At 36.5% G+C, this 27,072-nt stretch overlaps 1 protein-coding gene across 1 annotated transcript in view; it reads right to left on the reverse strand.

Annotated features, from left to right (window-relative positions):
• Positions 1-886: 886 nt before the first annotated feature.
• Positions 887-27,072, reverse strand: part of DYNC1LI1 (dynein cytoplasmic 1 light intermediate chain 1) — a 54,024-nt gene continuing 27,838 nt past the window's right edge. Inside the window, exons 5-13 of the mRNA XM_082411865.1 lie at positions 20,575-20,744; positions 18,194-18,287; positions 15,538-15,673; positions 14,840-14,951; positions 13,017-13,076; positions 12,846-12,890; positions 12,065-12,185; positions 10,629-10,784; positions 887-8,791 (exon numbers count right to left, since the gene is read on the reverse strand). Coding sequence (XP_082267991.1) covers positions 8,679-8,791; positions 10,629-10,784; positions 12,065-12,185; positions 12,846-12,890; positions 13,017-13,076; positions 14,840-14,951; positions 15,538-15,673; positions 18,194-18,287; positions 20,575-20,744 — 1,007 coding nt within the window. The 3' untranslated portion in view covers positions 887-8,678. The remainder of the gene's footprint in view (positions 8,792-10,628; positions 10,785-12,064; positions 12,186-12,845; positions 12,891-13,016; positions 13,077-14,839; positions 14,952-15,537; positions 15,674-18,193; positions 18,288-20,574; positions 20,745-27,072) is intronic.

Genomic DNA, 27,072 nt, shown 5'->3' on the forward strand with positions numbered 1-27,072 from the left:
GACCACATTAACAATAATTCTTTGGGGTTCTTAATAAGTACAAATATAAAGGAGTCTTGGGAATTCCCTGGTGGTCCAGTGGTTAGGACTCAGCACTTTCACTGCTGAGGCCTCAGGTTCAATCCCTGGTTGGGGAACTAAGACCCTTCCAAGCCTTGTGCAGGGGGTGGGGGAAGGAGTCTTAGACCAAAAGTTTTAAGAATCACCCATATTTGAACTTTAGAAAAAATTCTTAACCCAACATAAGACAGAAAAGAATTGTCACCAACTAATTCTAAAAAGATTTTGGTGATACAATGAGATCAAGGTACTACTCTGCCCCAAACGTGTGTGTGTGTGTATATATTACTCTCCCTCCCTCTCTCTCTCTATATATAGTCATATTTTGAGAAATTGGAAGCATCATTATTTTATGATTATTTCTCAAAGTATAACTGTATCCATATACTAATTATCTGATTGAGAAATACCTTTTAAAAATCCTTGAATTTCATATACCTCTTCACATTAATTATTTCATGTATTTTTTATTGTATGTATGGACTACAATTTTTCCTATAATTCTCTGAAGTGATCATGATAACAGGGTAACTCTTACACATATAGTGAGAATTCCCTGACATCACTGTCTACAATCCTATTTCAGCATGGGGAACCACTACTTGATAAAGACATTAATAAAGTGCTACATGAAATTCCCGTATTCTGGCATTTTACCAGTTTAAAAAGCAAGTACTTTCTCTAAAACGAAAGCCCACATACGAAAACTGTAATAGATATTACCATTTGGGCTATTGTTAAGTTCCACAAGAGGCCTTATAAATTGATATCTGATAGTTTTAAAGAAGCAAAACTAACAAGTATTACACCAATCTTACACAAACTGTTTGTTTTAATACTTATTTATTTGGCTGAGCCGGGGGTTAGCTGCGGCATGTGGGATCTAGTTCCGTGACCAGGGATCGAACCCGTGCATTAGGAGAGCAGAGTCTTAGCCACTGGACCAGCAGGGAAGTCCCACAAACTCTTTACAAAGACTACAAAGAGGGAATACTTTCCAACTTGATTTATGATGTCAACATAATCTTGATATCAAACACTGACAAAACCATGAAAATTACAGGCCAATTTTTCTCAGGAGCATGATGTAAAATCCTAATAAAATATTAGCAAACCAAATCCAGCAATATAATAAAACTAATACATCAAGATCAAGTTAAATTTATTTCAGGGATACAAAGTTGGCTTAAAATTTCTAAAAGGTAATGTAACTGATACCATTGACAGAAAAATTATCTCAATAAATAAAAAAACATTTTATAAAATTCACCCATTCATGATAAAACTTATGATATAAAGTAACTAGGAAAGAAGAGAACTTTCTTTCTGATAGAGTATCTACAAAAAGCATGCAGCAAATATACTCAATAGTGAAATATTTAAAGCTTTCATTCTGAGATGGGGAACAAGATAAAGATGCTTCCTCTCATCGGTTCTATAGAATCCTATACTGGAGCATAGGCATCACAAAGCAAGATAACATTAGAAAAGATTAAAACTCTTTATTTGCTGATGACATAACTATATGTAGAAAAATATAAAATAAATTACAGGTGGTGCACCTTTCAATAGCTCAGCTGGGAGAGCAGAGGACTGTAGATAGGACACATGTAAAATAAACTACGGATGAACATTAACAAATGAATCTGAGTAAGGCTGCTGGATGAGATCAACATAAAAAAGTGTATTTCTACATACCAGCAACAAAGAAAATAACACTTTAAAAGGATGCCATTTAAAACAGCATCAAAAAGGGAGTTCCCTGGCAGTCCAGTGGTTAGAACCCTGAGCTTTCACTGCCGAGAGCCCGGGTTTAATCCCTGGTCAGGGAACCAAGATCCCGAAAGCTGCACGGCATGGCCAAAAAAATAAATAAAAAATACAATAGCCTAAAAAAATTAGCTGGAAAAAAATCTACCAAAAGAAGGTGCAAGATGATACACTGAAAACTACCAACACTGCGAGGAGAGACTGAAGGCCTATATAAATGGAAGGATATTCCTGTGCATAGCTTGGAAGATACTGTAAATATGATAATTATCCCCAAATTGATCCATAAATTCAATCTCAATCAAAATGCCACTTCTTTGGTGTGGCAACTGACCACCTGATTCTAAAGTTTATATGGAAATGCAAAGGGTCAAGAATAGCAAAAACAATCTTAAGGAAAAACAATAGGGGAGGGCTTAGGCTGCCAGATAAAGGCTTTTTTTTTTTTAACTACAGAAATTGAGACTGTAGTACTAGTACAGGATAGAGAAACTGGCAAATGGAAAAGAACAAAAAGTCCAGAAACAGATGCATGCATAAATGGACAAATTATGACCCAGGTGACACTGCAGTTCAGAAGGATGATATACCCCCCACCAGAGTGGTAATGAATTAATTGAACACCACACTAAAAATAAAACAACCTTTATCCCCTACTTCATACCATGCACAGAAATCAATCCCAGATGAATTGATGAATTGTAGAAAAGTAAAACAATAAAGCTTCTAGAAAAAAAAAAACTTAGACTATCTTCATGACCTTGAGGGCAAGCAAAGACTTCTTCAAAACAGGTAAAAAAAAATCAATAACCATAAAGAAAAGCTGGCAAATGGAACATTAAAATCAATTTCTATTCATCAAAAGATAGCAATAAGAGAGTGAAAAGGCCAAACCACAGAATGAGAGAAGATATTTGCAATACGTATCTGACAAGGACTAGTATTCTGAATACGTAAAGAATGAGTTAGTAAGAAAAAGTCAAATATCTCCCTATTTTTCTGAGGGAGAAAAAAATGATAAGACTCTTAAGATTCTTAAACAGGTACTTTACAAAAGAGGATATCCAAACGGCCGATAAACATGAAACATGCTTAATTTCATTAGTTATTAAGGAAATACAATTAAAACCACAATGAGATCCTATTGTATAAATAAAAAACCTGCCAGAATGATAGACAATAGCCAAGTGTATGCAAAGATGCAGAGCAACTGGAACTCATATATTGCTGGTAGTAATGTGAATTCCTTTAAAAAAAATTGATATGTAATTCACATACCATAATTCACCCTTTTGAAGTGACATCAAGTTTTTGGTATACTCACAAGACTGTGCACTGTATAATTCCAGAACATTTTCATCACCCTCAAAAGAAACCCTATACCTATTAGCAGTCACTCCTCGTTGCCCTCTCTTCCTGCAACCACTAATTTACTTTATGTCTCAAAGCATTTGCCTATTCTGGACATTCCATATAAATGGAATCATACATTCTGACTTTTTTGACTGGTTTCTTTCACTTAACATGCTTTCAAAGTACATCCATGTTGTAGCATGTATCAAGACTTCATTCCTTTTTCTTTTTGGCCACGCCATGTGGCTTGCAGGATCCTAGTTCCCTCGGCAGTGAAGCACAGCGTCCTAACCACTAGACCACCAGGGAACTCCCATTCTTTTATAGCTGAAAAATATTCCATTGTATGGATACGTCATATTCTGTTTACCCATTCGTCTGCTGATGGATGTTTTGTTTCCACCTTTTAGCTATTATACATAATGCTGCTATGAACATTTGTACACAAGTTTCTGTGAAGACATACGTTCTCATTTCTGTTGGGTATATATCCAGGAGTGGAAATGCTAGGTCATGTGGTAACTATATGTTTAACCTTACTGTTTTCCAAAGTGGTTGCACCATTTTACATTCCCACCAGCAATGTACAGGAGTTCTAATTTCTTCACATCTTCACCAACACTTATTTCTTATTTCAGCTGTGAAGTGGTATCTCATTGTGGCTTTGACTTGCATTTCGCCAGTTACTAATGATATCAAGCAACTTTTCATGTGCTTGTCATTCGTATATCTTCTCTGAAGAAATATCTATTCAAATACTTTGTCCATTTCAACATTGGGCTGTCTTCCTATTGAGTTTTAAGAGTTTTTGTATATTCTGAACACTATACTCTTATCAGATATATAATTTGCAAATATTTTCTCCCAGGAATGGGACCTCTTATAACTTTGGAAAAACTGTTTGGCTAAACATTTAACACCTGCTAATGCTGAATATACACATAGCCTATGAATCCAGCAATGCATGTCTACATATACACCCAACAGAGAACGTGTTTTCCACAAGACACATTCAAGACTGTTCATAACAACACAATTCATAACAGCAATTGGAAAACTGAAACCACCCAAACATCTTGTGGTAGGTTGACTATTGGCCCCTCAAGGATGTCCACATCCTAATCCCTGGAACCTGTGAATGCTACCTTACTTGGCAAAGGGACTCTGCAGGTGTGGCTAGGATTTTGAGAGGGGGAAATTAGACTTTGGGATTCTGGTCCACCAAGTAAGGAGTTTGGAAGTCCATCCTAACAAGTAAAAAGCTGAACAAACTGAAAAATCAACAATTCTTTTTAGATCTGTCAGACAAGTGAGGTCACAGGGCCAACTGCAGTCCTCCATATTGGAGAGGCAGGCAGGTGGACACAGAGAACCACAACTTACTGAAGCAGAAACTTCCAAGCAGAAACCTCTAAGGGAGACAGTGCTGGGGTAAGAAAGCTGGAGCTGTAACTGACAAATTACTGGAGGCTCAGAGTGGACAAGTCTGTGAGTTAAAAACCCCCAGTTAGAAGGGGATCCCCACTGTTTTATGAGTTCTACCTCCTGGAGCCCTACCAGGGTCTCAAAGGGAAAATCAGAGAAAAATCCCCTGGTGCTTCCGGTAGGAGAAGGAAGAAAGTTAACTGTTTTGAAATAAGTCAGAGTATTCTGTTCTTAACAAGGCCTGCCCTCAAGAGAAGCCATTTTATCAGAGCCTCCCTAATTGGGGTTTACCAGAGCCTAAACAACATGGTAGAAGGGAAATGCCCAACTCCAGCTCCCTCTAGCCATCCTGTCCCACCTATGGTGTAAGGGGGCAGGGGGGATGGAGAAGCACTTATGAAGTTCACAGCCCAGGGACACAGGTTCACTGAGACCTAATCATAGGACTACAGAATGCCTCCCCTGCCCCACACCTCACCACCACAGTGCTAAAAGGTCTATTCACTGGAGTTCCTTTTACCTAGTATATCATGTCCAGCTATCAACAGAAAATTACAAGGCATAAGTAAAAGGCAAAAAAACACAGTTTGAAGAGACAGAGCAAGCATCAGATCCAGACACAGCAGAGATGTTGGAATTATCAGACCATGAATTTAAAACAACTCTGATTAATATGTTAAGGGCTTTAACAGAAAAAGTAGACAACACACCAAAACAGATGGCTAATGTAAGCAGAGAGATGGAAATTCTAAGAAATAATTCTTTTTTAAAGGTAGAGATTAAAAAAAAAACTAACAAATGATGAATGCTTTCCATGGGCTCATTAGCTGATTAGACATGGCTAAGGAAAGCATCTCTGAGCTGGAGGGCCTGTCAAAAGAAACTTCCAAAACTAAGAAGCAAAGAGAAAAAAGACTGGGGAAGAAAAAGAGGGAACAGAATACCCAACAACTATGAGACAACTACAAAAGATGTAACATATACATGAAAATGCCAAGACAGACAATGACAGAAAAAGTATGTGAAGCAATAATGACCGAGAATTTCCCCCAAGTTAATGTCAGATACTAAACCACAGATCCAGGAAGTTCAGAGAACACTAAGGATAACCACCCCCCCAAAAAAACTACACCTAGGCATATCATATTCAAACTGCATAAAATCAAAGACTTAAAAAATCTTAAAAGAAGCCAAAGGGAAAAAACACCTATGGAGGAGCAAAGGTAAGAATAACATCCAATTTCTTTACAGAAACCATGCAAGCAAGAAGAGTGACGTGCTGAGGGAGCTTATACTGGATTACTCACATGGGCCAAAGTTTAATCCCATGGATCCTGATACGTGGGAAGTAGCAGGGTCAGAGTGAGAAGCAATGTGATGGAAGCAGAGAGTAGAAGATGCTATGCTGTTGGCTTTGAAGATGGAGAGGGGGCCAGGAACCAAGGAATTCAGGCAGCCTCTAGAAGCTGGAAAGGAAGGAAACAGATGCTCCCTGGAGCCTCCAAAAGAAACCAGCCCTGCTGACACTTTAATTTAACCTAGTACAGCTGATTTTGGACTTCTGACCTCGAGAATGGTATGATAATAAATCTGTATTAAGCCACTAAAATTTGGTAAATTGTTATAGCAGCATTAGGAAACTAATACACACCCATCAATAGCATACTGTAAAAATTACAGTGTATTTGCACAATGAAATACTATGGTGCAATGACAATGGGTAACAACTGCTATAGGCAACAAAATGGAGGAACCACAGAATACTAAGAAGCCTGACACAAAAGAATATAAATGTAAGATTCCATTTATATAAAGCTTAAAAATAAGTAAAACTTATCTACAGCTTTGGAAGAAAGGGCAGTAGTTACTTGGTAGGTGGGAGGACAGGGGCACAAGGAAAGCACCTGGGGTGCAAATAATGCTGTCTTTCTTGATCCTGGTGCTGGTTATATGTGGTCACTTTGTGATATTTCAAACCATACACCTGTAACTTGTACACTTTTCTGTACTGTACACTTCAATAAAAACTGCTTAAAAAACAAACAAAAAAGATTAAGTAGTTTAAAAACAAACTTCCTTGCAAAAATAGGGACAAAAATAGGTTTAAACGCAGTAAACACAAGATTTTTGATTAGTTAAAATTGAATCCCATATAAAGTGAACAATTACAATTACTTCAGGTAACAATGTAATTCTGAGGATTTTCCAGTACATCTCCAATGTCACACAGAAAAAAAACATGAGTTGGTCTAGACATGCAAACACAGCAGACATACCAAAGTATACCATAATGCACAGTCTGCAACTGTCTTCATTAGTTTCACTTACTTCATCAAGTACTACTAGTTTAGAAAAACTGGTCTTTACAACACCAGGATTGCAAAACCCCTTCTGGACTGAAGATTTTATTAATGGCATTTTTCATCTCATATTTTATTAAACAAAATGTTTTTGCAAATTAATTTTTCCATGCCCACAAACATCCTAAGTTTTTCCCACACTGAAACAAATTATAACCCTCTCATATATTTTTAGTATTTACATTCAACCATTAGAAGCCAAATACTATTATAAAACCAAACAGATTTTAAAGTTCTAATGAAAGAATTATGTTTGATAGTAGAGGTACTGTCCTCAAATATTCTGTTGAAAAAAAAAATCTTTGGAATATATATTTTAAAGTTACAACAAAGACCAACATAAAGGGTAGTAACCATTGTCCCCAAATTATCTGAAATTACACAACAGGTCAAATGTACATGCGTTCTTTAGTTGAACTTCAGTAGGAAAATCAAACTGTTCTCACGAAGGTTCCAAAACAAGCGCTGAAATCTGAGTATTGAAAAGGTGGAACTATTACCAGGTGATCTCACCTGTAAGGGAGTAGCTATGTTTCAGTGCACTTGCCAAACTTTTAAAACAGCTCCTGTCCATTAAATAATGATAAAAGGCTCTATTTTTTCTACTAGGAATGCTGATGTAAGATTCTGCAGTTCAAGACATGTTGATGGGGAAGATGTACTGATCAAGGTAAATTCCTTTGACAAGGCAGTGAATCTCATGTACTCGTCTCTTAGAAAGAAGATCAGAAAGCTTAATAATCCTATTAAATCAAACATTAAAAAAGTACTAACAAATCTTATTCATTATATGATAAATACAAATTTAAATATAAGAGAATGAAACAAGTTATTTGAACCTGAATGCAGAGAATAAATACTTTATTAACTGATTACAGTTGAAAGTCACAAACAAAAAAGGGGTATATTAAGGCAGAGCCATATATATATATATATCAATATATATATAGATATATAGATATATATAGATATATATATATATGTAGATATATATATATATAGACAAATCCAAAGACTGTTACCTCTTTACATTTTAACAACCTCTGCATTTTTCTTTTACACATTTAGGCAGTGTGCTTTCTTTTCTTCTCAGTTAAAGAAACAAATCTTGACCAATATTTCTAAATCATATTTTGATGACAACTTACAGGATCATGGATTGAGACAATGACTAGTGTATCAAATGCTATCTGATCGTTTTCTCAGCATATTCCATGTGTGGTGGCATATTTACGTTGGTGTGGAAAATCTGACAACTGATCATCTTCTTTTCCAGCAAAACTAACACATAATTTTTTTTAATGATTTTTTAATAGTCTTAACTAAAATAAGCTTGGACTTCCTTCCAAGTAAGTCGAATGCCCAAAGCATATTATTTTCTGCCCTTCTCAAACCCTCCTATATGTTTTAAGTAGCCTTTAGAATATGATCGCATGGCTGTATTTCAGATCTATAAATTTGAGTTTTTCAAAATCCAAAATTACTTCCTTATGCAAAGTGGCAATGCAAATAGCAATCTTACATAGTGTAGAATAATTTTTCTTCTGTATACTTCCCTTTTATAAAATGGGCAACCACATACACAAAAAAGACATGAATTTAGTCCAGCTGAAAAAGCACTCCAGCTCCCTAATACCACTTTTGAAGGAGAAGGCAGAGGCAAGTTTACATTATCCCAGAAAACTGAATAAATGGCTTTATTTGGTATCTTCAAGAAGCTTCTCCTTCTGTAGGAGATGTGGGTGCTGCAGGAGAAGCTGTAACTGGTTTTCGTGCAATTCTGTCTAGTTCTGCGTGAACATCTGACAGGACAGGCTTCTGGCCTATATAAAGGAAAAGAAACCAAGATTTAGACATAAGTCAAAATATCCTTAACACCAATGTGTCCTCATTTAACAACTGCCAACGGTTTCATTAACTTTATCTAAAACACAGTTATATAAACATCCTTAATTTTTTAAAAAATTCCCCTTTTCTTTTTCTTTTTTGGCCTCATCACGCAACATGCAGGATCTTAGTTCCCTGACCAGGGAGCGAACCTGCACCCTCTGCAGTGGAAGCACAGAGTCTTAACCACTGGACTGCCAGGGAAGCCCCTGAATTCCCTCATTTTAAATTGTGGGGTCTGTTATCAAATAGAAGTAAAACTAGCACCTACCATTTAATCTCATAAAGGTATACTTTTTTAAAGACATAGAACAATAAGAACAGTAAAAGAGAAAAATAGCAACAAAATTTCAGAATCTGGAAAGATGAGTGAGTGGTAATTAAATCAGCAGTACTGAGAAAGGTAATCTTCTACACTGAGAGTGCGAGAAGCCAGAAAATAATTCAATTTATACCCAGGAACCTGTAAAATGGTCAAAAATGGTAGCTGCAGGTACTTGTGAAAAAGGTGGCAAGAAGGTGTGATTAAAAAAGGAGAATGGGTTAAAAAGTCTGCTTGAAGAGCAATTATAAAAACAACAAAAGGAAAAGACTTCATCAAAATTCAAAACTTTTGTGCTTCATAGGACACTCAAGAAAGTGAAGGGATAACCAACACAAGGGGAGAAAACATTTGCAAATTCTATATCTGATAAGGGTCTAGTAAAGAGAATATATAAAAAACACTTAGAACTCAACAATAAGAGAAATAACCCAATTTTAAAATGGGCAAAGGATTTGAATAGACATTTCACCAAAGAAGATATACAAATGGTTATTAAACACATGAAAAGATTCTCAACATAATTAGCTATCAGGGAAATGCAAATCAAAACCACAATGAGATACAACTTCACAGCCAAAATGATGGCTCTAACCAAAAAGATGGACAAGTGGTGATCATTTTGTAATATATAAAAATATCAAATCACTATGTTGTACACCTGAAGCTAATATAATATTGTAAATCAATTATATTTCAATTAAAACACACACACACACACACACACAAATAGAGAGACATTTTGGACTTGGTTAAGCAAAACCAAAAAAAACAAAACAACTAAAACACAAAGATTAACAATAACAACTGTTGGAAGGGATGGAGAAAAACTGGGGCCCTCATAAACTGCTGGTGGGAATGTAGAATGGTATGGCATTTTGCAAAACACTTTGGCGGTTCTTTAAAAATTTAAACATAGAGTTACCACATGACCCAGCAATTCCACTCCTAGATATATACCCAAGAGAAATGAAAACATATGTCCATCAACTGATAAATGGATAAATAAAATATGTATGCATATCCATACAATGGAATTTTTTCAGCAGTTAAAAAAAAACAAAATATTGATACATACGCTACAACATGGATGAACCTCGGAAACATTATTTTAAAGAAGGCATATACTACATGACTCCATTTATATGAAATCTCCAGATAGGCAAATACAAAGAGACAGAAAACATTGTTTGTTGCCTAGGAGGACTGCAGGGGAGGGAAGGATAACTGCTAATAAGCTGGACGTTAGGGAAGGATAACTGCTAATAGGTTGGATGTTTCTTTTTAGGGAGAAGAAAATGTTCTAAAATTAGATTATGGTAATGGTTTATGTAAGTCTGTAAATATACTAAAACTTTGAATTGTACACTTTAAATGAGCAAAGTTCATGGTATGTAAATTATATCTCAATAAAGCTGTTTAAGGAAAAAAAAAGCTCCAGGTAACTATACCTGACTTTTTGGCAGATGGTGGTAAACCACTGCTTCCACCTCCAGCCCCACCTCCAGGGCTACCACCACCAACACCAGAGCCTCCTGGGGAACCAGTCTTTTTACTCAGCAAACTATTGAAGAAATTTGCCAGGACACCTTCACTTGTAGCTCCAGCTATAAAAAAAAAAGATAAGATAAAAAACTTGTACTCAAAGCATTCAACTTTTCTATAAATTATTATTGTAGAATTATATACAGAAAATGTTCCAAATTCAAGTTTAATCTTTTGAGGCTGGGTAACTTCTCTAATCTACTCATATATAAAACAAAATATGAGTGTTAAGAGAGTAAGATAATTATTAAAAAATTAGAGTATTATTTTTAAAAGGCCAAAGGCATTTAAAACAGATTGTTAGATGCAAATATATCTCTCTTTTGAAAGGCGTTCTTCAAAAATATAACTGTTGGGCTTCCCTGGTGGCGCAGTGGTTGAGAATCTGCCTGCTAATGCAGGGGACACGGGTTCGAGCCCTGGTCTGGGAAGATCCCACATGCCAAGGAGCGACTGGGCCCGTGAGCCACAACTGCTGAGCCTGCGCGTCTGGAGCTTGTGCTCCGCAGCAAGAGAGGCCGCAATAGTGAGAGGCCCGCGCACCGCGATGAAGAGTGGCCCCCGCTTGCCGCAACTAGAGAGAGCCCTTGCACAGAAACGAAGACCCAACACAGCCAAAAATAAATAAATAAATAAATAAATAAATAATAAAAATAAAGGAATTCCTTTAAAAAAAAAAAAAATATATAACTGTTGAGAAATATTTGCTTCAAGTATTACAAAAAGTTACCCAATGCTATATGAAAACCAGCAGAAGTTCTAAGATATTAATGGACAAAGGATAGCAATAAACAATTCACAGAAGAAAAATACAAACAGAAAGGAAATACTAGGGGGAAGAGCTCTTATTTGTTAGTACTTAGAGAATGCTGATTAGGTGTGGGCAAACTGCAACACTCAATGTTGATGACATGTGAATTGAAGAATCCATTTGAGAAACATCACCAAAAGGCATAAAAAGGTACAAACTCTCACCTACTAATCCTACTTATGGCAATTATTCCTATAGAAATAACTATAATGCATATAGTTTTTTCCTTGATGTTAACTGCAGATAACCCATTATAGGAAAAACATGAATTTCTTCAATGACCTACCATAGCAGAATGATTAAATATAACACAAAGCTTTCATAAAGCTCACAGCACAGAGATGATATGTTAAGACTACACCATAAAATGGTTCACAGTCTGATTAACTATGAGATTGTATTGACAGACACAAAGATTAGAAGCTATTGAATAAAAATGAAAATAGCTAAAGCAAAAGGTGGAATGACTCTAGGTAGATTTCTATTGTTAAATGTATTGTGTTGCTTTCTCTAAGAAAGACAGAAATGTACCTTTCATGTTTGGATCAATTTTTTTTGACCCAGCAGGGATGGGTGACACACTGGCAACATTGGATGACACAGATCTGTTTGGTGTTCGAGGGGAGCCTCCTGGGACTCTTGGCGAGGCATCCTAAGTAAAAATAGGAAAGGCATAATTACAGAACCCTGAAACTTTCAACTTCACAGAAGTTATCACAAAAAAAAACTACTTTGCAACTGTCCCCCATATCTTCTACTGGTCCCTTTACGCTGCAAGCCCTGGGCAGAAGTGTTTAGCAATTGTGTCCTCATTATTAGAATACCAGAGACCCACTGCATTTTAGAATACTAACTTTCCCTTCAATGGAAAAAGAACATATTGAATATGAGGTGTGGTTACGAGTATAAGCTTGGGAGTCAGATCTGGACTCCAATCTGGACTTGCATCCCATCCCACCAGCTGTATAATCTCAGGCAAGCCATGATGTCCTCCAAAGCCTCCATTTCCCCACCAGCAAAATGGGGGACCTGCCTCATCTGGCTGTTGTGAGGATTTACAAAATAGCACATATAAATGGTTTGGCACAGTTAACTCATGTGGGACAGATGTTGCAAAATAGATATTTATGATTTCAATATTCTAAACGGGAGTGAAGTTTTATCTTTTAAAATCTCACAAATTCCAGGAGAATCCTTAATGCAAGTTTATATTAAAGCATACCCATTTAAGACAGGTATATAATTAAGAAAAAAAGAACTAAAACAATATGCACTGCATTTTAATAATTTTGTCAAAATCTGTAATACTGACCACAGGCCTTCCAGCTGCAGTTGGTGGCTGCTTTGCCAAAAGGGACTGAAAAACACAAAAAAATTCTAGGTTAGATATTCAGGCATGTATTACTGTATTTTTAAAGAAAATATGTACAAGAATAGTTTAACCATTAATCATACTAAGTCTGTTTCTGATGTAATTTCATACCTGTAGCTTCATAAGAAACACTTGGTCATCTTCTGCCACAATTTCCTTCTCATGCACAAACTGAAATGAGTAATGCATAAATGAGCAAGTCTCATATATTATGTTAATGTCATTCATAACTTACTCTCTAGATTAATTTTTTTAAAAAACACCAAGAATATGAACATTACCTAAACCATATTTACATGGGTGAGCTGCCCTCCCCAAGGCCCTACAGCAGAGTTGTCTGATACCTATCTGCAATAATATAAATGTCCTATACTTGTGCTGTGCAATACGTTAGCCTGTGGCTACTGAGCAGCTGAAATGTGGCTACTGTAACTGAGAAACTGAATTTTTAATTTTATTTAGTTGTACTTAATTTATATTTAAAAGCTGTATGTGACTAGTAGCTACTGTACTGGACAGCACAACCTGAGAGCCATAGGCATATCAGTCATGCTTATAAAATCTGCTAAGCAACAGTCAGGTGTTTTAAAAGGGCCAATAATATCCCAGCTGAGTGAAAATCAACTTGGCCCTGGTTTCCCTGAAATAAAAACATAATGTCTCTTCTACCTGCTGAATAATTAGAAAAAAAGGAGTTGCAAATGTCTCCTGCTCCTCCTATTTCTGTACAAGGTACGCCATAGTCTATTTTCCACCCAGTAGCCAGAGCGATCCTTTGAAAGGTTAGGTCAGATTATATCACTCCTCTGCTTAAACTCGCCCCTGCACCCCCCCGCCCCCGTCACTTTCCATCCCACTCAGCATGAAATCCAAAGTCTTGACTGCGGCCTAATGATGAGGCCTTTCTCTCCTACCACTCTGGCCCTCTGGGGCTCTTCTCCAGCCTCTCTGGTCCCCTCACACACTCCTGCCTCAGGGCATGTGCACTTCCTGTTCCCTGTGCCTTCAACATTCTCCCCTCTCATCAGAGACATGCCCTCATCATTCCTAAAACTGCAGCCCTCCCCACTTCGGTCCTCTCACTCACCCTTCCCACACTCGGCTTCATTTCCATAGCACTGATCACCACTTGAGAGGTGGCATATATACTGATTCACTACTGCATCACCCTCCTATTCAGCACCTAGTGCCTGAACAGTGGCTCAATAAATATTTGCGAAATGAATAAAAGACAACTTAAAGCACAATTTTGCTGGTAAGAGAGAGAATGGGAAAAATTGGGGGGTTTTTTTGATGTGTGCATTTCTTTTAACAGACATCCAAACCAAGTAACACACCAACTGATTTTTCATTTGACGTTACTTTTCTTATTTCTAACTGCTCAATGTAAATATTTGGGTTTTTAATTAAGAACATTATATGTTAAATCAAAATTACTTTTTCCGGAAACATGTTCAAATTAAAAGTCAGTGAGAAGTACTACATGCAAACACTCATTTTTTTTCTTTTCAAACACTCATTTTTATACAACTTTTCATAAGTATCTATACTATCTAACCATAAAACATCATATACTGCTTAGCAAATCAAGATATATAAAAGAAGAATACCTTCTGAAACGCGATTTAATAGTTATAAGAATGACATGTAATAGTAAAGACTAAAATTAAATCTAGGAACGTGGCAGCCCCTGGACAGCTGTGGGCTAGTATGAATAACTAATGACCATGAAGATGCAAGATCTGCCTAGACAGACAGAAGCCAATACAATTATTCTAACAAGGTGTTCTTGGCTTTTGGTTGAGCTCTAGGTTGTAAAGTTCACAACTTGATAGCAAAGGACTCCCTTACCTTTCTACCTACAATCTTAAAATTATGGACTTCCCCCTCAGTTTAAAAGCCTAAATATTGAGACTATATACTAAAACTGTTACCTTTCGGACAGGTGGTTTAGTTATGATGTCTTCAAAATTATCTTCTGCTTTTAACATTTGAAAATTTTCATGTAATATTCCTATCTTCTTATCATTATCCCACCCTGCTGGACTAGAAAGAAATGCACATGACAAATTCTCAAGCATTTATATAGTCATTCTTTCATTCAATCCATGATCATATTAAGGGGAATATTTTTATGAAGTTAAATTTGACCAATTATGGAAAATTAATCAGTTTTATTATAATGCTCAAGTTTACTAATTTCTACTTAAAATTATTATCAACCTTCCTGATTTTAAAACTGTCATTACAGGTTTTTTGGGGAGAAGGTGGTAATTATTTTTACCTCCCAATTTATTCAGATAACTTTTCAAAGCATGTCTAGATTATACATTGGGTCCTTTATGTATCATAACCAATTAGAGAGTAGATACACTGATATATGCACCCAATAGATAGTTTAGTTATAATAGCAAGCCTTTCAAAAGGGTTCAGACCAGCAGTAAAACTAAAAGGCAAAGATAAATAAATCAAGGCAGGTTATAAACAAAACAATCTAGGAACAGATTCTCACCTACTCATCATGGAAAAGTCTACTGGTCTCACTTCAAATGAGAATGAGATGATGATGATGGCGCACCATCGAATTGGAGCAACAACACATGATAAAACAATACATTAAGAGTATACTTACATAAATACTGCATCTTTTTCCACAACAATAGCAGGAATCTTGTAGGGAAATCCATAGAGTTTCTGAACAATGTATTTATATACTAAATCTATATTTTTGTTTTCTTTTACTGAAGTGTAAATAAGTGCTGCACCATCTGAATGAACACCGTTAAAGAAACTTTTGGACAAACTCCATCAACAGGTACCATAAAATTTTGGGTTCTCAGCTTAGCATTTATGCATATTAGTTTCAAAAATAATTTCCAAAGGCATAATTACATGGTAATCAAGACTTTCAAAACTATAAAATACTTATATACAGGCTAAAATGCAAATAGAACTATCTCTACATAATTGATTTAACTTAGGAGGGCAAAAATCTCATTAGCCAAGAAAGTAAAGGTAAATTTAATAACTGACACCACTACTACCTCTACATTGAAAGCATATGAAGAGGCAATTTATCTTTGTTTTTAACCTTCCTAAACTCCATAAAGGAGGGATATTATTTATCAAAAACTGTTTTGCCTTTTTAACAAAAATGGCTTGCACTAGTGTCTCTTACAGTTTTTACTAGTCCAGGAATTAGGACTTTGCGGAGAAAGCTCAGGAGATCCACTGAACAGAGAAGATGAACCATCAAGAACCATCAGGAAACTTTTAAGAACGATCCAAGGCAAAAGTAGATTTCATGACCAAAACACTGGCACTAGCCATTGGGTCTCAAGAGAGATGGTGACTCAGGCCAAGAGGAAATGCTGAGAATGGTCTAACTTCTGAACTAGGATACTCGTATTTTCTAGGACACAAACCAAGGCTTATGAACCTTAAAATGGTATTGCTAAATACTACTTGTCATAATACTTAGTTTGGTAGAAACAAACATCCATAATCTTAAGTAAATGCTTAATTGTGTGAACTTTTCATGAATGATCTTTCTCACGAGAGCCAATTTATAATTTGGAAGATTTACACAGCTGGAAAATTTGCAATGCAATTAAAATTTTTTAATTTTTAAAATAAAGATGATTTTGAATTGTTGTCCTCACTGACACACACACACACACCTCTCACTACCTTTTTTTTTTTTTAATTAATTTATTTATTTTTGGCTGTGTTGGGTCTTCGTTGTTGCATACGGGCTTTCTCTGGTTGCAGTGAGCCGGGGGGCTACTCTTCGTTGCAGTGCACAGGCTTCTCATTGCGGTGGCCTCTCTTGTTGCAGAACACGGGCTCTAGGCGCATGGGCTTCAGTAGTTGTGGCTCATGGGCTCTAGAGTGCAGGCTCAGTAGTTGTGGCACATGGGCTTAGTTGCTCCACAGCATGTGGGATCTTCCCAGACCAGGGCTCAAACCCGTGTCCCCTGCATTGGCAGGAGGATTCTTAACCACTGCACTACCAGGGCAGCCCCCCTCTCACTATCTTGAAGTGATTTCTTGTTTTGTATTCTTTTAAAATCAACCAGCTCTACTAAAGGTCTGTAATTATTGTAGTGGACAGTCTCCTTCCTGATTACATCTCTATATGTACATTTCCAAGTGTAGCTTTAAATAAATGTTTAAAGAGACTGTTTGTTCTCAAATTTTCTAATCTGCAAAGATAACAAAAAGGCTATCAACACCTACTTCAATTACTTCTACTTTTTGTTTTCTTTTGCAGACAAATGCCCTTTAATACAATCCAACTAACCATTATGTGACATGAGAAGAGAAAGTGCCATGGAGGACAAAGTACTGAAGGAAAAAAGGAAAAGGGAAACTCCCAGTGTCAAGTGATCTTATTCATTATTCAACGAGGCTCTTGCCAAGTGGTCCTTAAATTAAATGTCCATTAATGATGATGAAAAACTACAGATACTATAAACATGTGTACATTACTTATTCCTGTCTACTGCTACTATCTATCATTTCTTCACTTTTCAGACCCAAAAGCTTTGATTGGGGACTGCAACTGCAAAACATCTGATCCAAGGGGGCAAGTGAGAACACCTCTCTTCGGTGCTCTCAAGCTGTTTGAAGTTTTCAACAGGAAATTCTCTTAAAAGCACTCACTCATTTTATCCTTTGTTTAGTTGTAAATGTTATTCACTGGCTCATATAATCCTTGCAACCTAGACTACACAAGATTCCTTATGCTAGGTTTTCCAACCTTGTGATCATCAGAATTACCCAGAAAGCTTTTTTAAAATTCAGCATAGATTCTCCAGCCTCCCCTTGGAATGTTCCAATTCAGTAAGTCTCAGATGGGCAAAGCCAGATTTAAAAACCATTGCATTAGACTATAGTGGAGATAACATACTAAACAAATTAAAAACAAGAACACACAAACCCAAATATTGATCTTTCCCTACCACCCACCCCCAAGAAATGAATACCAGTTTTCAGCGAGAATGTTTTCAATGCCAACTCATTAGAATTTTCTACATAAGTCTGATCATTATTTTTCTTAATCACAGTACTTTAAAAACAGCAAATCAAAGTTACATATTTCAATATGTGCTTTTATATCTCAAAATGCCTAGATATAAATGATTTGGGAATTGAAATTTCCAACCAGAGGCAGGAGGAAAAAAGTTTATGGAATTTCTGAAGTCATCAATTTATTCCTTTACTTAAGCAAACAAACAACCAAACAGCTAAGGAACACTGCACCAATCAATGTATTAAAAGGATACACTGTAAACAAAACTTCCGGATATGAGACTGAATAAAATCAAAATGCTCATCTCTGTAGTCATGTTCTTTCTCCAACACACTAATGGCATCACACTAATGAGTTAAAATAATTTAAAAAACAATATTAACTTTAAATAATAATATAATGATTTAAACAGTTCAATGTTGGGTGAGGGAATATCACAAAACTACCACTCTGATACAGTGACTGATCAGTAGAACCTAGAATATTAATTACTCCTATTATGTCTAGAGACTTTTAGTTGGAGTCTTAAGACTAATGAATACTTTTATTTCTTTAAAAAGCATTGATTTCTATGGTATATTGAATGTGATGAGAACACCAAAGAGAAAATTTTAGTACATAAAGGAATGAAGAATAACAGGACAACCTTATAATGGGCGGTCATACTTGCTAACTCAATGACTTATGTCCTAGAACAAAGTTTTTAAGATCTAAAGTCTATTCTAGTTCTATAAAACACTCTGTATATCCAGGGAGTCTGCACCTCTCACTATTTCCCCTTTGTTCCTCTGCTTATTTGATAGCTCTTAATTGACCTTTATTTCTTTTCTGGTGCTTTTATTCACTCTCACTTCAATTTCACCAACAGCAAAAAAGGGGAATTACAGGCTATTTCTGAAATGTCACCTGTACAATCAATGAAACAATTCTGAATTCTGCTTGCCAAAAAAAAAATGCTAGGAAAAAAATTAAGGTATGTTCAAACATCATGATATCCAAATAACTTCATCAAAACTTTTGTGAATTGAAGGTTATGAAATCTAAAAATAAACAATGTCCATCATACCTAATATTAGTTTGGGGTCAAATTTGATGTCATTTTTTTTGATATGTAATTTTTTGTTATGCATATATACAACATAGAACAGTCTCCTTATATAAACATGATATAGCATACTGTCCATGTTATAAAACACTGAGAGTAATTATTTCATTATTATTAAAGATACTTACAATTATTATACTGTTGACTTATGACATTTTTGGTGAAGCACGATAGTTTAGTAAAAACATTTTTAACTGAAATATGAGGATCTGGCAAGAAACCTAGCTGAGTCTCAATTTCAAGCGTCTTTAAACTGAGTTGAACCACCATTCTTCATCTATCCTGAGACACACATTCCCCCATCCCTCCACACACTTTAAAAGCTCTTAAATTGAAGCAGAACTGATGGTGTCTTAGATTCTGTGAAATACTATAGATGATCTCTTTTGGCTTAAAAATTTTATGAACCTATGACTCATTTGATACTGATTTGGGTCCCTTTAAAGCATGACATTTTTTCTTTGGAAAATAAAGAGCTTTTTATAAGGCAAGTTGTGGTGTAAAACAGGAAAATATCTGCCAATAAACAGCTCTTTGCCAAACAAAATAAAACCCAAACAAACCGCAGACAAAAGGATTCTACTGTAAGAGTTTAAGCACAGTTTTATGCAAAAGATATAAGTAACAATTAACTACACTTGAATCACCATTTGAAAAGCAGACAATAGACTTTGACTTAATTATTTTAAATGCTACCCCCACATTCCTTTGTTATTGATAATTTTTATAGTGTTTAAAGTAAAACTTAAGCTATATTTAAATTTTTTTATCATTTTTATTCCAAAGGTGAATAAATTCCACACCCTCCTTCATTTAGATGTGCAAATTTTACATTACAAAAAACATAATAATTTTAGATCTCAAAAGCGTTTATATGTTCTGTAATTATCTTAACTATTCCATGGCTTACACAGTAAAGACATACTACTTAGGACCAAATGGGGAGAAGATGAACTATAAATTATTTTTTAAAGGAAATTTGATTGTATTATAAAGTGTATACAGTGACAGAACTAAATTAACAGAATTTTTATAATAGTAATCCTACCAGAATCTCTTAAATAAATAAAAGGCCTTTGATAACTGCATATCAACTTTACATGAGTATTGATACATCTTTTAAATTAAGTCTATCTTATTTTGAGTACATTTTCTAACATCAAGATATTAGTATATAAAACTTACTGTGGAAAAATATTTTATTTTATAAAGTTGATAGCTATCATCTTACCTGTAACTATCTCTACTAAACTGACTATACAATTTGAAGTCTAACTGGAATTAGGAAAATGAAATTTGATCACAAATTTTAGAATATCTGAAGTAACATTTTCTTTCAAAGAAAACTATGATTAAGTTCACAAAACAAACATGTGAATACCATTCAATATTTTAAACTATCATATCTACTTATTAAGAAAAGTTACCTAGGAAAACTAATGTGTCAACTCCAAAAGGAGCCTAGAAAATAAAACAGTTGTTCATCCTTGGTTAGTATCAGTAGTAGAATCTGTAGGAAGCAAACTAACCTTTGTGCAAACTACTAGTACTGGAATGCCCAAGTTCTGCGTAAGTGTATCCGCACCCAGAGGTAAAACCACACTGTCGTCTTTGTCCTCCTGTGATGCGGTATTTCTTCTCTGAGGAGAAGCTGGGAAATCTTCTCCTGGCTCTACATATTCCTGAAAGTCTCTAATCACTGAAAATCAAAGTAAATAATTTAATACGTAGTTTAGAAATGGCTTTTTATTTCAGGAGGTAGCTTTTCTGCTGTCTAAATACATATTTTACTAGAGTTCACACTTAGTCTTGTGTAAGAAACAAAGAGGTTTTGAGAAATCCAATTCAAAGACAGTATAGGAACACTGGACGCACATTAATTATCAGGAGGAAGAATAAAACATTGAGGGGCTCCAAAGGGTGGGGTTCAATGCAGGCCTGGTTCAATCTGTGCAAATTACTGTGGGCAAGTCACAATTGAGCTTTGTCCCTCTACCCTCTCTAATTCACAAACAGCACTGAAAGGATAAAAAATAAATAAATATGGCGGGGGGGGAAGGTTTCCACAATCTAAAAGACAGTTCCAGGTGGCTTTCTAATATTAACTTCCTTTCTCTAAACCCTTTATTCAGGTCTCCTCCTCTTTACCTAGGTGCAATCTTGAGCCATGTTTATTCTATAACTCCCATAAAAACTAGGGAGATATTACCAATACTAATAAGTTTTTAGAACTCGTTTGCAAAATTGTCAAAACCTTCACTTAAAAAAAGTTAATGTGGGAGAGGAACCAAAATGGCGGAGTAGAAGGACATGCTCTCACTCCCTCTTGTGAGAACACCAGAATCACAACTAGCTGCTGGACAATCATCGACAGGAAGACACTGGAACTCACCAAAAAAGATACCCCACATCCAAAGACAAAGGAGAAGCCACAATGAGACGGTAGGAGGGGCGCAATCACAGTAAAACCAAATCCCATAACTGCTAGGTGGGTGACTCACAGACTGGCGAACACTTATACCACAGAAGTCCACCCACTGGAGTGAAGGTTCTGAGCCCCACGTCAGGCTTCCCAACCTGGAGGTCCGGCAACGGGAGGAGGAATTCATAGAGAATCAGACTTTGAAGCCTAGTGGGAATTGATTGCAGGACTTCAACAGGACTGGGGGAAACAGAGACTCCACTCTTGGAGGGCACACACAAAGTAGTGGGCGCATCATGACCCAGGGGAAGGAGCAGTGACCCCAGGGGAGACTGAACCAGACCTACCTGCTAGTGTTGGAGGGTCCCCTGCAGAGGCGGGGGGTGGCTGTGGCTCACTGTGGGGACAAGGACACTGGCAGCAGAAGTTCTGGGAAGTACTCCTTGGCCTGAGCCCAACCAGAGTCTGTCATTAGCCCCACCAAAGAGCCCAGGTAGGCTCCAGTGTTGGGTTGCCTTGGGCCAAACAACCAACAGGGAGGGAACCCAGCCCCACCCATCAACAGTCAAGTGGATTAAAGTTTTACTGAGCTCTGCCCACCAGAGCAACAGTCAGCTCTACCCACCACCAGTCCCTCCCATCAAGCCTCTTAGATAGCCTCATCCACCAGAGGGCAGACAGCAGAAGCAAGAAGAACTACAATCCTGCGGCCTGTGGAACAAAAACCACATTCACAGAAAGATAGACAAGATGAAAAGGCAGAGGGCTATGTACCAGATGAAGGAATAAGATAAAACCCCATAAAAACAACTAAATGAAGTGGAGATAGGCAACCTTCCAGAAAAAGAATTCAGAATAATGATAGTGAAGATGATCCAGGACCTCGGAAGAAGAATGGAGGCAAAGATCGAGAAGATGCAAGAAATGATTAACAAAGACCTAGAAGAATTAAAGAACAAACAAACAGAGATGACCAATACAATAACTGAAATGAAAACTACACTAGAAGGAATCAAGAGCAGAATAACTGAGGCAGAAGAACGGATAAGTGACCTGGAAGACAGAATGGTGGAATTCACTGCTGCGGAACAGACTAAAGAAAAAAGAATAAAAAGAAATGAAGACAGCTTAAGAGACCTCTGGGACAACATTAAACGCAACAACATTCGCATTATAGGGGTCCCAGAAGGAGACGAGAGAGAGAGAGAAAGGACCTGAGAAAATATTTGAAGAGATTATAGTCGAAAACTTCCCTAACATGGGAAAGGAAATAGCCACCCAAGTGCAGGAAGTGTAGCGAGTCCCATACAGGATAAATCCAAGGAGAAACACGCCAAGACACATAGTAATCAAATTGGCAAAAATTAAAGACAAAGAAAAATTATTGAAAGCAGCAAGGGAAAAACGACAAATAACATACAAGGGAACTCCCATAGGGTTAACAGCTGATTTCTCAGCAGAAATTCTACAAGCCAGAAGGGAGTGGCATGATATACTTAAAGTGATGAAAGGGAAGAACCTACAACCAAGATTACTCTACCCGAAAGGATCTCATTCAGATTCTCTGGAGTAAACAAAAGCTTTACAGACAAGCAAAAGCTAAGAGAATTCAGCACCACCAAACCAGCTCTACGACAAATGCTAAAGGAACTTCTCTAACTGGGAAACACAAAAGAAGAAAAGGACCTACAAAAACAAACCCAAAATAATTAAGAAAATGGTCATAGGAACATACATATCGATAATTACCTTAAACGTGAATGGATTAAATGCTCCAACCAAAAGACACAGGCTTGCTGAATGGATACAAAAACAACACCCATCTATATGCTGTCTAAAAGAGACGCACTTCAGACCTAGGGACACATACAGACTGAAAGTGAGGGGATGGAAAAAGATATTCCATGCAAATGGAAATCAAAAGAAAGCTGGAGTAGCTATACTCATATCAGATAAAATAGACTTTAAAATAAAGAATGTTACAAGAGACAAGGAAGGACACTACATAATGATCAAGGGATCAATCCAAGAAGAAGATCTAACAATTATAAATATATACGCACCCAACATAGGAGCACCTCAATACATAAGGCAACTGCTAACAGCCATAAAAGAGGAAATCGACAGTAACACAATAATAGTGGGGGACTTTAACACCTCACTTACACCAATGGACAGATCATCCAAAATGAAAATAAATAAGGAAACAAAAGCTTTAAATGAAACAACAGACCAGATAGATTTAACTGATATTTATAGGACATTCCATCCAAAAACAGCAGATTACACGTTCTTCTCAAGTGCGCACGGAACATTCTCCAGGATAGATCACATCTTGGGTCACAAATCAAGCCTCAGTAAATTTAAGAGAATTGAAATCATATCAAGCAGCTTTTCTGACCACAACGCTATGAGATTAGAAATGATTTACAGGGAAAAAAACGTAAAAAACACAAACACATGGAGGCTAAACAATACGTTACTAAATAACCAAGAGATCACTGAAGAAATCAAAGAGGAAATCAAAAAATACCTAGAGACAAATGACAGTGAAAACACGACGATCCAAAACCTATGGGATGCAGCAAAAGCAGTTCTAAGAGGGAAGTTTATAGCTATACAAGCCTACCTCAAAATACAAGAAAAATCTCAAGTAAACAATCTAATCTTACACCTAAAGGAACTAGAGAAAGAAGAACAAATGAAACCCAAAGTTAGCAGAAGGAAAGAAATCATAAAGATCAGAGCAGAAATAAATGAAATAGAAACAATAAAACAATAGTAAAGATCAATAAAACTAAAAGCTGGTTCTTTGAGAAGATAAACAAAATTGATAAACCATTAGCCAGACTCATCAAGAAAAAGAGGGAGAGGACTCAAATCAATAAAATTAGAAAAGTAAAAGGAGAAGTTACAACAGACACCACAGAAATACAAAGCATCCTATGAGACTACTACAAGCAATTCTATGCCAATAAAATGGACAACCTGGAAGAAATGGACAAATTCTTAGAAAGATATAACCTTCCAAGACTGAACCAGAAAGAAATAGAAAATATGAACAGACCCATCACAAGTAATGAAATTGAAACTGTGATTAAAAATCTTCCAAAAAACAAAAGTCCAGGACCAGATGGCTTCACGGGTGAATTCTGTCAAACATTTAGAGAGGAGCTAACACCCATCCTTCTCAAACTCTTCCAAAAAATTGCAGAGGAAGGAACACTCCCAAACTCATTCTATGAGGCCACCATCATGCTGATACCAAAACCAGACAAAGATACTACAAAAAAAGAAAATTACAGACCAATATCACTGATGAATATCGATGCAAAAATCCTCAGCAAAATACTAGCAAACAGAATCCAACAACACATTAAAAGGATCATATACCATGATCAAGTGGGATTTATCCCAGGGATGCAAGGATTCTTCAGTATATGCAAATCAATCAATGTGATACACCATATTAACAAATTGAAGAAGAAAAACCATATGATCATCTCAATAGATGCAGAAAAAGCTTCAACAAAATTCAACACCCATTTATGATAAAACCTCTCCAGAAAGTGGGCATAGAGGGAACCTACCTCAACATAATAAAGGCCATATATGACAAAGCCACAGCCAACATCATTCTCAATGGTGAAAAACTGAAAGCATTTCCTCTAAGATCAGGAACAAGACAAGGATGTCCACTCTCACCACTATTATTCAACATATTTTTGGAAGTCCTAGCCACAGCAATCAGAGAAGAAAAAGAAATAAAAGGAATACAAGTTGGAAAAGAAGAAGTAAAACTGTCACTGTTTGCAGATGACATGATACTATACATAGAGAATCCTAAAGATGCCACCAGAAAACTACTAGAGCTAATCAATGAATTTGGTGAAGTTGCAGGATACAAAATTAATGCACAGAAATCTCTTGCATTCCTATACACTAATGATGAAAAATCTGAAAGAGAAATTATGGGAGCACTCCCATTTACCATTGCAACAAAAAGAATAAAGTACCTAGGAATAAACCTACCTAGGGAAACAAAAGACCTTTATGCAGAAAACTATAAGACACTGATGAAAGAAATTAAAGATGATACCAACAGATGGAGAGATATACCATGTTCTTGGATTGGAAGAATCAACATTGTGAAAATGACTATACTACCCCAAGCAATCTACAGATTCAATGCAATCCCTATCAAATTACCAATGGCATTTTTTACAGAACTAGAACAAATCATCTTAAAATTTGTATGGAGACACAAAAGACCCCGAATAGCCAAAGCAGTCATGAGGGAAAAAAACGGAGCTAGAGGAATCAGACTCCCTGACTTCAGACTATACTACAAAGCTACAGTAATCAAGACAATATGGTACTGGCACAAAAACAGAAACACAGATCAATGGAACAAGATAGAAAGCCCAGAGATAAACCCACACACCTGTGGTCAACCAATCTATGACAAAGAAGGCAAAGATATACAATGGAGAAAAGACAGTCTCTTCAATAAGTGGTGCTGGGAAAACTGGACAGCTACATGTAAAAGAATGCAAATAGAACACTCCCTAACACCATACACAAAAATAAACTCAAGATGGATTCGAGACCTAAATGTAAGACCAGACACTATGAAACTCTTAGAGGAAAACATAGGAAGAACACTCTTTGACATAAATCACAGCAAGATCTTTTTTGTTCCACCTCCTAGAGTAATGGAAATAAAAACAAAAATAAACAAATGGGACTTAATGAAACTTCAAAGCTTTTGCACAGCAAAGGAAACCATAAGCAAGACGAAAAGACAACCCTCAGAATGGGAGAAAATATTTGCAAACAAATAAACGGACAAAGGATTAATCTCCAAAATACATAAACAGCTCATGCAGCTCAGTATTAAAAAAACAAACAACCCAATCCAAAAATGGGCAGAAGACCTAAATAGACACTTCTCCAAAGAAGACATACAGATGGGGCTTCCCTGGTGGCGCAGTGGTTGAGAGTCTGCCCACTAATGCAGGGGACACGGGTTCGAGCCCTGGTCTGGGAGGATCCCACATGCCACGGAGCAACTACGCCTGTGAACCACAACTACTGAGCCTGCACGTCTGGAGCTTGTGCTCCGCAACGAGAGAGGCCGCAACGGTGAGAGGCCCGTGCGCCGCGATGAAGACTGGCCCCCGCTCACCGCAACTGGAGAAGCCCTCGCACAGAAACGAGGACCCAACACAGCCAGAAATAAATTAATTAATTAATTAATTTAAAAAAAAAAAGTGTGAGCTACTAATAATGACTACCATCCTGTAGGAGAATCCAAATGAATGTCTCCATTATTTAAAAAAAAAAAAGAAGACATACAGATGGCCAAGAAGCATATGAAAAGCGGCTCAACATCACTAATTATTAGAGAAATGCAAATCAAAACTACAATGAGGTATCACCTCACACCAGTTAGAATGGGCATCATCAGAAAATCTACAAACAACAAATGCTGGAGAGGGTGTGGAGAAAAGGGAACCCTCTTGCACTGTTGGTGGGAATGTAAACTGATACAGTCACTATGGAGAATAGTATGGAGGTTCCTTAAAAAACCAAAAATAGAATT

Source organism: Balaenoptera physalus (genome assembly GCF_965194825.1).
Source record: "Balaenoptera physalus genome assembly, chromosome: 11".
NCBI classification, from domain to species: domain Eukaryota; kingdom Metazoa; phylum Chordata; class Mammalia; order Artiodactyla; family Balaenopteridae; genus Balaenoptera; species Balaenoptera physalus.